General features: G+C 40.0%; 1 protein-coding gene across 2 annotated transcripts in view; it reads left to right on the top strand.

The window, feature by feature from the left end:
- LOC126248422 (transcriptional adapter 1-like) overlaps positions 1–14,949 on the top strand; it is a 177,804-nt gene that overhangs the window by 76,973 nt on the left and 85,882 nt on the right. For both annotated transcript variants that reach the window (XM_049949389.1, XM_049949388.1), the window contains one exon: positions 4,399–4,599. In XM_049949389.1, the coding sequence (XP_049805346.1) occupies positions 4,399–4,599 (201 nt within the window). The remainder of the gene's footprint in view (positions 1–4,398; positions 4,600–14,949) is intronic.

The raw sequence follows: 14,949 nt of genomic DNA, 5'->3' as shown, positions 1-14,949 counted from the left end.
CAGATTGCAGTTTGGGCAACACCTCCCATGACTAGACTCATGAAAGTTTTGTTTAAATTACAATGTGACAGATTATGCAAAAATGACAGGGGAACAATGTCAGTGAGTTTTTGTCGTTCTGCTTCAGTTTTCAGAGGCATTCAAGTCCATAGAGGAGACACTGCAGACCAGATAACTCAATGTGAAACACTATATCAACACAAGAGATCATCCTCTCATCAGTTTGTCAGTCAACACGTATAAAAGGTGTTTCCAGCTGAATGATGAATAATTAAGAAGCATGTGGAAAAGCTGCTGTGATTCACCACCATTCAGCTATCACGGAGTCCTTGATCCTCCTCAGTGGTCCTCGTAGAGCAGGAAGATGGCCCAAGTTGTTCCTCCATTGATTACTGGCAAACGAATACAATCACCAAAGAGAGTATATACTCACTGCCATGAATTGATGATGCCTTTGATTGCCTCAAGGGAGTGAAGCATTTCTGCACTATGGATATGCAGACTGGTTATTGATATGTTGAAGTTGACAAAATTGATGGGAAAAGACTGCTTCCATAACATCTCATTACCTCCATAGTATCTGATAGCCTCCATAAGTTCAAAGTTATACTGTTTGCAGCAACCTTTGAATGCATGGTGGACAACCTACTGCACCATCTTTGTTGCCTGGGTGCCATTGATGTTTCCTCATAAACATTTAAAGACAATTTAAACTACATGGCACAGGTCTGAATCTGAGAAAGTGTTTCTTTGTTGCCCAGGAAGTAAATGGAAACGAGACATCCCAATGCAGGAGAAGTAATGACCATAAGAGGCTTCTTTGGCAAGTGCTCCTGCTACACATGCTTCATGAAGGATTTTAGCTGCAAATATTCTTTAAATGAATGAGGAGCCAGAAAGGTCTAGGTCTTTCTGTAAAGTGATGGTGACATCTTCACCGGCTGAAGTTAATTTTTGACAAGGATTCTAAAACATAACTACCTGCTGATGATAGTGCTTAAGGGATAGGTGCATTTCTAATCAAAATCCAGAAAGATGCTGGAAGAATGATAGCTTAGATCTTGAGAACAAGTACTCCGTGATTGAGAGAGTCCGCTGCAATTGTTCAGGCAATCATTGAGTTCTGAAGCTATTTGTATGGCAGACCATTATTTACTATTGCAACTGATCACTGTTCTTTATGCTGGCTGGCCAACCTGAAGCGTCCATCAGGTCAATCTCAAAGATGGACACCGAAGCGTGAGTGTACGATGTCACGGTAGAATAAAGAAATGGACGCAAGCACGGACATTAATTGCCTTTCACGGATCTGTGGGAGAAACGTTACATTTTTGGAAATATCACAGTCATTGATGCAGTAATAAACACTGCAGCCCAACAAATGGAAAAATTAAGTATTACAATTGACCTAGAGGTCTTAGAGGAGGCTGTGAAAGGAGAATTCAAATTAATAGATAGCACATTGTATAGAAGGAATTATGACCCAGTGGGATGGGAATGGTTTTTCATAATCCCTAGTCATTCATGGCCTATCATACTGAATTAGTCCAATTGCTCTGAAGGCTGACCATTGGGGATTTATGAAGGCTCTTGATAGAATTAGAAACAGTTATTGTTTGCCAGACCTCGCTTACCTGTTAGACATTATGTAAGCCATTGTTTGTAAAGCCAGTGATAGAAGCACCTGCCTCAGATTCCTGCAGGACAACTAGTACTGGTTCATCCTGTAGCTGCTGCATCTCACCTGATTGACATGGACCTCTTGGGGAAGTTTCTCAAGTTGACAGATTTGAAGGACTATCTAGTAGCATGCTGACTGCATCACCTGTTATGCTGTCACCAAAGTTGTACTGACTGCTGATGCTTTGGAAATTGCTATATTTTTTGTAGCATGGAGCTCTACATGTAATGACCTCTAATCACAGAAAATTATTTCAGTCAAGCTAGGTGTCAATAGTAATTTCACAATGCAACAACATCTACAGGTTGATAACCAGGTACTGGACAAATGGCCTCACAGAATGTTTTAGTAAGATGTTGGCAGATATGTTTCTGATGTCTGTTGATGTCAAACAGAGAGACTGTGATACAAAACTGCCTATTGTGACATTCACATGCAGTACAGCGGAGCAAGAAACTATAGGTTTCACACTGTTTCCTTGATCCATGGTTAGTGGACTGGAACTATAATGGATACTTTGTGTCTGTTTCAACCTGATGATCCTGAGAATGGTTATGTCAAACAACTCACTAAAAAAGCAACACAGCTGGGATGCATAAGGCCAACCACTGACTTAAAAGCTACAATCCAGCAGACCTAGTATGAATTTTTACATCTGTGCAGGAGATCAGGCCATAAGAACAATTATGAAAGCATACTTTGGCTCATAGCAAGTCCTACGTTGTTTGTCAGATGTCACAAAGTCGAGGATGATGATCCTACATTGAGGAGGCAAATGTGCAGAGTAGTTGTTATATCCTTTGAATGGAACCCTATTAAATTCTTGAGGTGCAGATTGACCATAGGAACTTCTGTTATGAGGAACATTAAAATCTGTCTGAGGCTCCCAATGTTTTGACAGAAGTAACTCCATTTGAATTTCACAGTGATCATCAGGACAACACAACCAGAATGTGCAGATCCACCAGTGCTGCCATATGAAGAATCACTGATTGTATCCAGAGTCACAAATGAACTGCAGGTCACTGTTTTGCAGGGAGGTGGAGCAGTTATAACTGCTTCAAAAAGAATACTTCTGTTCTACAGCAATTGTGAAGGACAGTGTATTCATTAGTTAAAGAAGTAATGTTATTCAGTAGCCAGTAGCAACTAAACAATGCTGTTAAATCTGAGGTGAGACCTCCAGAATTATATCATACAAATCTAAAAACTCTCATTCTGAGAATTCCAGGTGATAACTAATAGCTAGAGAATCCCTTTGTTTGATAAGCTTATAATACTTTCACTAGAATTGTTCCACATTTTAGTGTGTACCATTGCCAACAACATTTTGCTTTGCACCTTAATTTGCATTTTTACTTCTGGCTTTATCAGTTCTTTAGCTTCCCCTGTGTAATCTGATAGTTTTTGGCTACTTCATTTGTCAGTTTATGTATGGCTTAAAGTTTGCTGATCATGCTAATATGGTTCCGTGGGACCATGTAGGATAACTGCACAATGAAACAAGCAAAATTATCTATGATTTTTTATAGTGAATATTTTTAAAGATTTTCCAAATTTTCATTGCGATGAAGCTCCTTAGCTCTAGTGTGAGCGAGCTCTCCTGGTTTGTGTGGCACTCTCAGTTTGCAGAATGGTACAGAATGTAAATATATACAAACTCAAGTCTGATTTTCATCATTTTTAAGAGCAGCTAAAATTGTAGGGGATCAACTGGCTGGAACATACTTTTCCTCTCCTTCCAATGTATTTATGACTGTAATTGTTGTCAGAAATGCTCTAAGCTATCTTGTAAAGCTGAATACAGAGAGCAGTTTTCAGTTTAACTTGATAAACATCTAGGATGAAGGAAGTACTGTGTCTGTAGTTACTTTCTTCAGTAATCACTTAGCACTATTAGAAAATCATTGGAAAACTTGCTCAAGGCTGTAACTGAATGAGAGTGCAGTACAATTACACCAGTATGTAGTGTCAGGCATATGGCAGAAATGCACCACTCTTATATCTTATTCCATGTTTACAATATTTCGCCCTCATGCTTTGTTTAACTTGTTCTGTTGAATTCAATATTTCATTATAATTTTTCCCCTCTCTCTACCCACTCCTGTCCACTTTTGGCTAAATGAACCAAAGCATATATTCATTATTTATGTATGTGCATCAGACTTAATTGTTTTCAGCGATTGTGTTGAAGGTAGACACATGTTTGTCAGTTCAAGCTTGTGGTAATGTAAATGCCTAGCCCTGTTTTTGTGTGTATGCCATTTTGGATTTACTCTCCATTTTCCCTTGATTGGACTGCAAGTTTGTCTTCAACCACTATTTTCTTATCACCTCTCCGTTTTGTCTTTTTTCAGTAATCATTACATATACAAAACTGTTGTTTTTTTATGATATTATAGAATCTTGCTTTATTTTGGTTATTGTGACACAATCTTCACTCCTATGTACATTTGTGCTACTAATTTTTCACATGAAAAATAAATAAAGTATTTGGAAGTTTACCAAAAATTATGCATGTCGTAGTGCTGCTCTGAGTGACTGCTGGTGGCTGGTGATTAGTTCACATTGACTATTGGTGTAACTGTAAATATTTGTTTAGGTATGTTTTCAGGTAGGACAACTAAGTCAAAGTTTTGAGTTCATGTATAGATATATGCAATTTCTAAATTTAAAGTTGGTTCATATATGATGTTAAATAAAGTGAACTCTTTCAGCCTGTGGACGTTTTTGACTACATGCTTCCTATGCAACAAATACCGTCACATGCGCAACAGGATGCTGTTCGACTTCTGGCCCAGGAAAGGTTTCTGCCAGATTTTCCATTTATGTATAGTCGGACTATGCTTGGTGCATGGGAGCATGGCCTTGAAGGGGCAGAGGATGGTGCTGTAAAGCTTATTATGTCAGCAGTGTTGGTAAGAACTTCAGCGTTGTGTCATATGACAATTAAGTTTAAAATGCAGACTAGTTTAATTCAGTAAAAAAAATTATGAATAGACTGATAAATGTTACTGAAGGAAGGAACTATTGTGTGGAGGATCTTGGTTACCCTCTTATTGCGGAGTCTTTCTTTGTAAAGATTTTGCAGTAAAGAAAATTTGCAAGCTAGCATGTTATTTTTTTGTGTGCCGGAGGCATATGCCAACTGTTTTGTTGCCAGAAATACAGGAAATTTTAAGCTTCTACAATGAATGTTTGCTTAGGATCTTGCCAACTAACTTTCTTTGTCCTTCTGCTCTAACAAAATGCAAACTAACTGAAAGCAATGCACATCCTTCCTTTGCCACATATGTAACAGAGTGGTTGTACAGTAATTAGAAGACTTCCGAAAAATTTTCATTTCAAACTGCAATCTGCCATATTCTCACAGTATGTCAAATTTCTTGGATCATTACAAATCTTGGCCTTTTTTGTGCTTATTGTGATCTTTGAAATATGGAACGTCCTCTTCTTTTGTGAATAGGTGAATGCAAAACATTTGCCATTCTGTTTTCAGCAGAAATTGAGATATGCAGTGATTTCTGTTATGAGCACACACTGTCATACAGTGAAAACTAAATGCCAGAGTGGTACAATTTAAGCTGCATGCATTGAATGCAATTTAATTTTCAATTCATGCTATCTCTTTAGGAAAGTTCATTGAAGTCTGGAACCGCAATACAAGAATTATTTCTTGTGTATTGAGAAACATAGTGAGACTTGCATTTTCTCTAAATTTTGTCAGCCATAGAATTTTAGTCAGGAGAACGTGATTGCACCTATTGCACAGTTTATATATATATATATATATATATATATATATATATATATATATATATATAACAGAGGGAAACATTCCACGTGGAAAAAATATATCTAAAAAGAAAGATGATGAGACTTACCAAACAAAAGCGCTGGCAGGTCGATAGACACACAAACAAACACAAATATACACACAAAATTCAAGCTTTCGCAACAAACTGTTGCCTCATCAGGAAAGAGGGAAGGAGAGGGAAAGACGAAAGGATGTGGGTTTTAAGGGAGAGGGTAAGGAGTCATTCCAATCCCGGGAGCGGAAAGACTTACCTTAGGGGGAAAAAAGGACAGGTATACACTCGCACACACACACATATCCATCCACACATACAGACACAAGCAATATGTCTGCTTGTGTCTGTATGTGTGGATGGATATGTGTGTGTGTGCGAGTGTATACCTGTCCTTTTTTCCCCCTAAGGTAAGTCTTTCCGCTCCCGGGATTGGAATGACTCCTTACCCTCTCCCTTAAAACCCACATCCTTTCGTCTTTCCCTCTCCTTCCCTCTTTCCTGATGAGGCAACAGTTTGTTGCGAAAGCTTGAATTTTGTGTGTATATTTGTGTTTGTTTGTGTGTCTATCGACCTGCCAGCGCTTTTGTTTGGTAAGTCTCATCATCTTTCTTTATATATATATATATATATATATATATATATATATGAATTGTACACACCACAGCCGCACATTGAACTACATATGGTGTGTATGTTTATATCTGTGCTACTTGTTGAAGGGTTATTGCTCTCCTCTCATCTTCAAGTGGTTATCTGGTATTTTTATTTATTTATTTTGTTCCAAGCAAACACTTTTGACTGGAATGTTATTTCCTATCCTGTGCATTTTGCAATGATTGAGAGGGTTTGATGCATTTTTTCAGTATGGGGGCAAATTTTATAGCAGTACATTACTTCATTCACAACATAGTGACAAGACATAATACCTCGACAGTCTTCAACTATCACTATTCATGAGATAGCAACAACAATACGGAGAAGGAAATAATCTGTACTATGAAGATTGCAAGTTAACAGTGTCAGGGTATGCTCTTCCTTCACCTACTGTGATATTGGTGAATTGTAATAATGTTGAGTCTCTTCTCTCAACATAACTGCAGCCACTATCAGGGAATCCCAGCCCCCAGTTTACACAGTGATGTGAATGTGCTGCCAATCTTACATACCCCGCAAGGTGAGACATGTGGATCTCACTGCTGTGGAGAGACTTTGTAGATGCACTGTACAACAGAAAATTCGTGTGGTATGACATGCTTAGAAATAAAAGAAGATTGTTAAGAAATTAAGAGACATAAATAGAAGAGAAATATATAAATGCAATGAAAATTACCAGGAGCCATCTAGATCGAGAGGCAGTGTAAGTCAAACCAGAACCAAAAGCCAGTTCAGAGAATCAGGTAGATATTAAGTTTGTTACGGAACCTTGTGATGCTTGTAATAAATATGAAAAAGATGATGTAAAGATTGTTTTGAAAGAGGAGTATCCAGAATCTAAAAATGAAGTTGTAGTGATTGAGATTAAATGTGAGGATAAATCAGAAAGTGTTGATGTTGAAACCACGGAAGAAAGGGGGCTTGGACACCATCAGAATGAATCCATGCTGTGACTAGCTCTCAGTTTTGTGAATACTTGGATGATCAAATATTTTCTATGCCAAATCCAAAACAAGCTCTCAGTTACATACAGACTTGTGGATCTACATCTGCATCTACATGGATACCCTGCCAATCACACTTAAGTGCCTGGCAGAGAGTTCATCAACATAGCATAGCTTCACATAATTGAAGGTGTTTTATAGTATAAAACAAATCACACCATAGTCATTCCAAATTTGGGGAATGAGCCAAATCCATTTCTTGAATATTATTCGGTTTGCGGGCTTATCATTTAGTTTGCATGATGAAAGATTACAAAGCTACCAACTGCGTAGGCTGGACAGTTTGTGGACTACAAAGAATCTTTTCATTTAGTCAGTGTGTGGTTTTCATAATAACAACACTTCAAATAAGCGTGGCTGTTTATATAAAGGAGGATGATTTTAGAGTCAGATCAGAACACCGATGAAACAATGGTTGATTTAGGATAGAATAATCATATATTCTCAAATGTATATAAACTACAAAACAGTTTTACTGGTCAACACCCAAAGATAGATTTCCAGAGGAAGTTTTTGCAAAGCATTTAACCTGATATATTAAGAAACATTCTTGGAAAGCCTTACTGAAATTTTGATATACACTCAAATAGACTGTATGAGGAACATGTAAATGGTATTAGGAATTTGTAATTGATTATAGACCACACTCTGTGCCATGGAAAACAAAGAAGTCTTTGTTAAAGTAAGAAGTTAAGTTATGTGGAAATGAGGTAAAATGATATTTGGGGTAAATGAATTGTCTTCATTTTTCAAGTATTGTAGATTTCATATACTTTGTCATGTGTAGTCTCATTTTTACCCAACCACTATTATTTCTCGCAGGTTGGGATCTGCTTTTATTATTTGTCCTGTTTTATAATAGTTGTATATTATTCTTGTAGTATGAAAGTTATGGTAGAATATAAATAATTTAGAAGTAAAGAAGACCACTCATCAAATAGTAGAAGCATTGAGTCGTCGACAGACAGGCTCGAGAGAAAGAATCAATACTTTCTGGAGCTAGAGCGTGCACACGTACGCATGCACACACATATGTGTGCACCTCTGTGTGTGTGTGTGTGTGTGTGTGTGTGTGTGTGTGTGTGTGTGTGTGTGTGTACTGTACCTCGAGAAAGGATCACAAAATTTAGCAAGTTTTCTTTCTCCTTTGTGTGTGTCTGTCAGTAACTCAACGTTTCTGCTATCCAGTGAGTGGTCTCCTTTACCCCTAAATCATATACATTATTCTTGAACAGTCTTATTGATCAACAGCATTTACTTTAATGTAGGATTTGGTCATTTCTTTTCTATACCGCAGAAATGAATTTAAAGCATGTATTCACACTCAGTTTTCCACACAATGCCTACAAGCACCAAACTCTTTAAGGAAAGTGGAAAGAAAGTACATTGCTTTATAAACCAGTGACCTTTTTCTCAGACACACATTGTGACACATGTTATTTGCTGGAGCAACTACAGGAAATTTATACCTCTTTCAGACAGCTTTTAAAATATCCTCTTTGTATTAGAAGCTGTTGTACCCTAAATATAATTTGATACTAGAGTGATGTTTCTTAGTAGTGAGATTCAGACTTTTGGATTTTCATGGTATTCCTAAACCACTTCACATGCAAGAATCATTTTTTTGAATAGAACATGGCCGGTTTCCTCTCCAGATGTGTCCATTTAAGCTACTGTTCTTTCTCAAGTGATCATGCCATCATAATGACCTTCGGCTGTAACCTACTTTCCTTCATTTCTTCCTAAGCAAGACATAATTGAGGTATAAGACCTTCTAGACAAGTTCCAATTTATGGACTTACAATTTTTGGTGCATACCATACATGTATAACAATACAGTTAACTTCTTGAGGTCAAATTTCTTATCCTGTAGATTCAGTAGTCTTTCTCATGCCTGAATTGGGATTTACGTTTATTTGACAGAAAATTGGGAGTAATGAGAATAATACTGATTATGCACATTATATCTAATTGGATAATGGGAACTTCTGGGTGGAATATAAATAATGACAGGAGTAAAGATAACTCATTGGTTAATTGATACATTGAGGCTTTTATAGTCACAGCAACAAGACTAAAAACATTGCCAAGCTTTTAGATGATGTCCTTCTCCAGAACTAACTATAGTTCAATTCTTTTATCTTGGCAGCTCGCGCATGCCCGCCTAGACGCGGGAGATTGCTCTGTTGCCAGTTGCACACGACGCACGCGCCAAGAGAAGCAGGGCCATAATGGCATAGTTCGCAAGCTTACGTTTAGGGGGGAGCGCGCAGTTCATGAAGTAAAGCCACCACGGCCGCATTAACCCTTTCGCTGCTACGAAGACGTGCTCCCTGCATTCCGCGCTGTGGGCGATTTTGTCACTGCACTGCTCGCCTGTGCAGACACATTGTGTTCCGACTGCTTTGACACTCTTTATCATTAGATTCCACAAAAACTATTTGGCTCAAAAATTAGATTTTTACCTATCTTCTTGACTGATACCTTCCCCCCATAAATGACTTAATTTTGTTTCGATGTTCAACGCAGTTATTATGCAGCATTAAATATAGTAAACCATTGCACGAAATTTTGAAGAGTTTGCAGAGGTAAAGTCCGTAGAGTATACTTTCCGGATGGTCGATTTTAGTTGCCACAATGTTGAGAATGAAATGTGGACAAGATACCTATATATTTCATTTAATTTAAGTACCACATAAGTGTCATATGTAATATTGAGAAATATTCCACCTTTCGGGACTGTAACAAAAGTTTTACTTACACTGGGCATGTTTGGCTTTATTTTAAAGCACTTCAATCAATCAAAAGGAAGTAGACAAAATACATTAAACAAAACTGTGGACTTACAAAAACATTAGGACTTGAATATACCGTCTGTCAGTGAAGTGCTCAGAGTTATGTCAAATATAATTTTGTGTGTGGCACACACAAACAGCATTTATTTGCTAAAACACTGATGAGCCAACACAAAACTACAAAAGGTGACTTGGCAATGGAGGACACAAAATACAGTCGTCTTATGATGCTTCAAAAGAGAGAAACGCGTCTGGTCTAAATAAGTCTCTTATTGCAGTTGCAGAAGAGGGATATATTTCAATACCATTGGTAAAACTGCGACTGTGGAACAAAAACAAGAAATAGAACATGAATACCATTGTGTATGTGCCACACCTTTCATCGATGGAAGTGCTTTAAAATAAAGCCAAACGCGCCCTGTGTAAATAAAACTTTTATTACAGTCACGAAAGACGGAATATTTCTCAATATTACATACGACACCTATGTGGTACTTAAATTAAATGAGATATTGTTATACAGTAAATATTATATGAAATTTAGGTATCTTGTCCACATTTCATTCTGAACATTGTGGCAACTAAAATCGACCATATGGAAAGTATACGCTATGGACTTTTACCTCTGCAAACTCTTCAAAATTTCGTGCAATGGTTTACTACATTTAATGCTGCACATCAAAACAAAATTAAGTCATTTATGGGGGGAAGGTATCAGTCAAGAAGACGTGTAAAAATCAAATTTTTTGGCCAAATAGTTTTTGTGAAATCGAATGATAAGTGTGTCAAAGCAGTGGGAACACCATGTGTCTGCACAGGCGAGAAGTGCAGTGATGACAAAATCGTGCGCAGCGCGGAATGCGGGGAACACGTGTCTGCAGCAGCGAAAAAGTTAATGAAGAGGCAAAGCACTAGAAATTTCATTCAAACAAATAAAATTCGTAAAGTAAGGCACTCCAATATTGTTTTTAAATAAAGAATATACTAAGCACCACACAAGGTTTGAACTCATAACCTTTCACTTGGCAGCCCAACACCTTAACCGTTCCGCTACCTCAGCTCATCGGTAAGTGTAACTCCATAAGGACTCTAACACCTCACGCAACTACTTATAAACACTGTTGGTATGACTATGAATTACTCACGCTTCGTCGAAGTACAATAGGAAATAAACAATTACCGCTGTTCTTTATTGCGAAAAAGCAGTTCGTGAGATTGAAACAAACACCTTTCCTTACTATCGCCTGAATTAGGAGTCTTATTGCTTGTTTGGTTTAATTAATTAATAGAATATGAATCAATTGGTATAAAGAATGCTTTTTCCAAACTTTCTATAAAGGAAAGTCTGCTATCAAGACATTGCTTTTGTTCTATTACTTTATTTATGACTGAACGTTTGTAAAACTGAAGACACTCGTCCGTGCTCTGCACTGCAGTCGAGATCTGGCAACGTCGTTCTCTGTTCATTGGCTGACTGTGTTTTGTGACGTCAGATGCGCAGAACGAACCTAAACTCGGCCGCCAAGATATATGACGCGCACTTTAGTGCAAAATAAACACACACGTACACCTGAGCAGGTGCAACTCTGTAGCAGGACATTGTCCAAAATCATAGTAATGTTTTTGGTCTTGTTTATATGCCTCTTAGCTTCTCAATTCTTCAAACATATGGTGAGTTGTTCCTTTTCTTCTTCCACATGTGATGTGTAAATTTATTGAACAACGGAAGTGTGACAGTGAAATGTGCGCAGTGACTAAAAGTAGTATAAATTTAAGAAAATATTTTAAAATTTGAGGAATATGCAACTTTTTGCATGACAGTGATTTTACAATGTTGCTCAAAAACTGTTTGTCCTTTTCTGTTTCTGTCTCTCTTTTTTTGTGCATTTGAGGCACAGTACATAAATTTCATAGAACTAACATTCTTTTTTTTTTTTAATTTAAAAATAAAATATTTGTAAAGCGATTTGTTGAGAGATCTGATCAGCAGTCTTTCTACGTTCTGAGGAATTAATGTTTACACTATGTGATCAAAAGTAGCTGGACACCTGACTGAAAATGACTTAAAAGTTCATGGCACCCTCCATCGGTAATACTGGAATTCAGTATGGTGTTGGCCCACCCTTAGCCTTGATGACAGCTTCCACTCTCTCAAGCATACGGTCAATCAGGAGCTGGAAGGTTTCTTGGGGAATGGCAGCCCATTCTCCACTAAGTGCTGCACTGAGGAGAGGTATCGATGTCGATCGGTGAGGCCTGGCATGATGTCAGCACTCCAGAACATCCCAAAGGTGTTCTATAGGATTCAGGTCAAGACTCTGTGCAGACCAGTCCATTACAGGGATGTTATTGTCATGTAACCCCTCCGCCACAGGCCGTGCATTATGAAAAACAGGTGCTCAATCGTGTTGCAAGATGCAATCGCCATCCCTGATATGCTCTTCAACAGTGGGAAGCAAGAAGGTGCTTAAAACAGGAGTGTCGGTCTGTGCAGTGATAGTGCCATGCAAAACAACAAGGGTTGCTTGCCCCCTCCATGAAAAACACAACCACTCCATACCACCACCACCTCCAAATTTTACTGTTGAACTACACATGCGGGCAGATGACGTTCACCAGGCATTTGCCATACCCACACCCTGCCATCGGATCGCCACATTGTGCACCATGATTCGTCACTCCACACAACATTTTTCCACTGTTCAATCATCCAATGTCCGCTCCCAATTTTCATACAAAATTTTCTATCGCTTCGTTCCTTCCACATGCAAGTTGCAGTCTCCCATATTCCCCCCCCCCCCCCCCCCCCCAAGTACAGGAGAATGGGGTACCGCAAGGATCTGTCTTAAGTATCTGCCCCTTTTTGATTGCAATTAATGGGCTCACTGCAGTGGTGGGAACATCTGTCTCATCTTCCTTGTATGCTGATCACTTCTGCCTATACTATAGCTCCACTGCCATTGCAGCTGCTGAACGGCAGCTGCAGGGCGCTATACGAAAGGCGCAGTCTTGGGTTTAGCGCGTGGCTTCCAGTTTTCGACTGCCAATACCTGCGTTATGCATTTCTGCCGGCGACGCACTGTTCACCCTGAGCCACAGCTTTATCTTGACGGCGAACCTCTTGCTGTGGTGGAGACGCATCGGTTTTTGGGATTGGTTTTCGATACCCGGTTGACTTGGCTGCCTCATATTCAGCAGCTTAAACAAACATGCTGGCGGCATCACACCAGCTGGGGTACCAATCGGGTCTACCCTTCTACAGCTGTACCAGGTGTTAATTCTGTCCTGTCTAGATTATGGGAACCTGGCTTACGGTTTGGCATCCCCTTCCACATTGTGGTTGCTTGATCCCATCCTTCACAGCGGGATCCGACTCGCCACTGGAGCTTTCTGGACAAGCCCTGTCAACAACATACTTGTGGAGGCAGGTGTCCCTCCATTGTGGTTCCGGCACCAACGATTACTGGCCGCATATGCTACACATGTTTGTAGCTTGCCCAGGCATCCCATTTATCGTCTCCTGTTCCCTCAGTCGGTCGTCAATCTTCCGGAATGGCGGCCCCGGTCAGGGTGTACGGTCGTGGTTCGCGTCAGAGCTCTTCTCTCTGGGCTTGAGGTTTTCCATCTTCCACCTCTTTTCCGGGCCCCTCTGTGTATAGCCCCATGATGTGTGCCCCGCCCGTGCCTTTGGCTCGATTTGGCACAGGGCCGCCGCTTTCTTTCAATCCTTGCCGCGTATCAAGGCTCTGACGTTCTGTATACTGACGGTTCGATGGTTGCTGGTCATGTCGGTTATGCTCTTACTCTAGTGGATCATTATGAACAACACTCATTTCTGGCTGGCTGCAGTGTTTTCACTGCTGAGCTGGTTGCCATCTCTCACGCCCTAGAGTATATCCACTTCTGCTCAGGTGAGTCCTTCGTTATCTGTAGTGACTGCCTGAGCGGTTTATGAGCTATCGACCAGTGTTTCCCTCGCTCTTGTCTGGTGATGGCTATCCAGGAGTCCCTCCATACTCTTGCCTGTTGTGGCTACTCTGTGGTCTTTGTGTGGACCCCGAGTCATGTAGGCATCCTGGGTAATGAACGTGTTGACACGCTGGCCAAACAGGCTATTGTTGCACCAGCCTTGGAGATTGGCCTTTCGGAGAGTCATCTCAGGTCAGTTTTGCGGCAGTAGGTATTTTGCACCTGGGGTGAAGAATGGCCCCAACAAAGTTCGGGCCATCAAGGAGACTACCGGCACGTGGCGCTCCTCCTTGCGGGTCTCTCGCAAGGACTGTGTTGTCCTCTGCCGGCTGCGCAGTGGCCACACCTGGATAACACACAGCTATTTATTGTGCCGCGAGGACCCACCTTCATGTCGCTGCGGGTCAGCTTTGATTGTGGTCCACATCTTGTTGGACTGCCCGCTTTTAACTCTGCTCAGGCAGACGTTTGTGGTGCCTGATATGCATCCTGCACTTTTATCATCAGATGACGTTGTGATGGCAGATTTAGTTTTGGGTTTTATTTGTGCAGTGGGTTTTTATCGCTTGATCTAAGTGTTTGTCCTCTTTTTTTTTTTTCGAGTCTGGCCTTTGGCCTACGATTTTAGACTGGGGTTTTCAGTCATTTGTTGGTGGTTGGCCTCTTTTTTTTTTTGGTCGGCCAACCACTGTCACACTCGGTGTGATTTTAATTCCTTTTGTCTGGTCTCTGTCTGTGTCTTTCTTGTCATCTCCATTGTTTGTTTTTATTCCTTGTGGGAGTTTCAAGTTCATGGACAAAGGGACCAATGGCCCTAGTAGTCTGGTCCCTTCAATCCGACAAACCAACCAACCAACCAGATATGCTCAGTAATGTTCATGACTGGTAGCCAGCAGAAGTGTTTAAAGGCAGAAGAGTGATCCTGGAGCCACTCTGTAGCAATTCTGGATGTGTGTAGTGGTCGTATTGTCCTCCTGGAATTACCCTAGTCTGTTCGAATCACAATGGATGTGAGTGGATGCAGGTGATTAGG

Source organism: Schistocerca nitens, chromosome 3, assembly GCF_023898315.1.
Source record: "Schistocerca nitens isolate TAMUIC-IGC-003100 chromosome 3, iqSchNite1.1, whole genome shotgun sequence".
NCBI classification, from domain to species: Eukaryota; Metazoa; Arthropoda; class Insecta; order Orthoptera; family Acrididae; genus Schistocerca; species Schistocerca nitens.
This window is presented reverse-complemented; position numbering and strand designations above follow the sequence as displayed.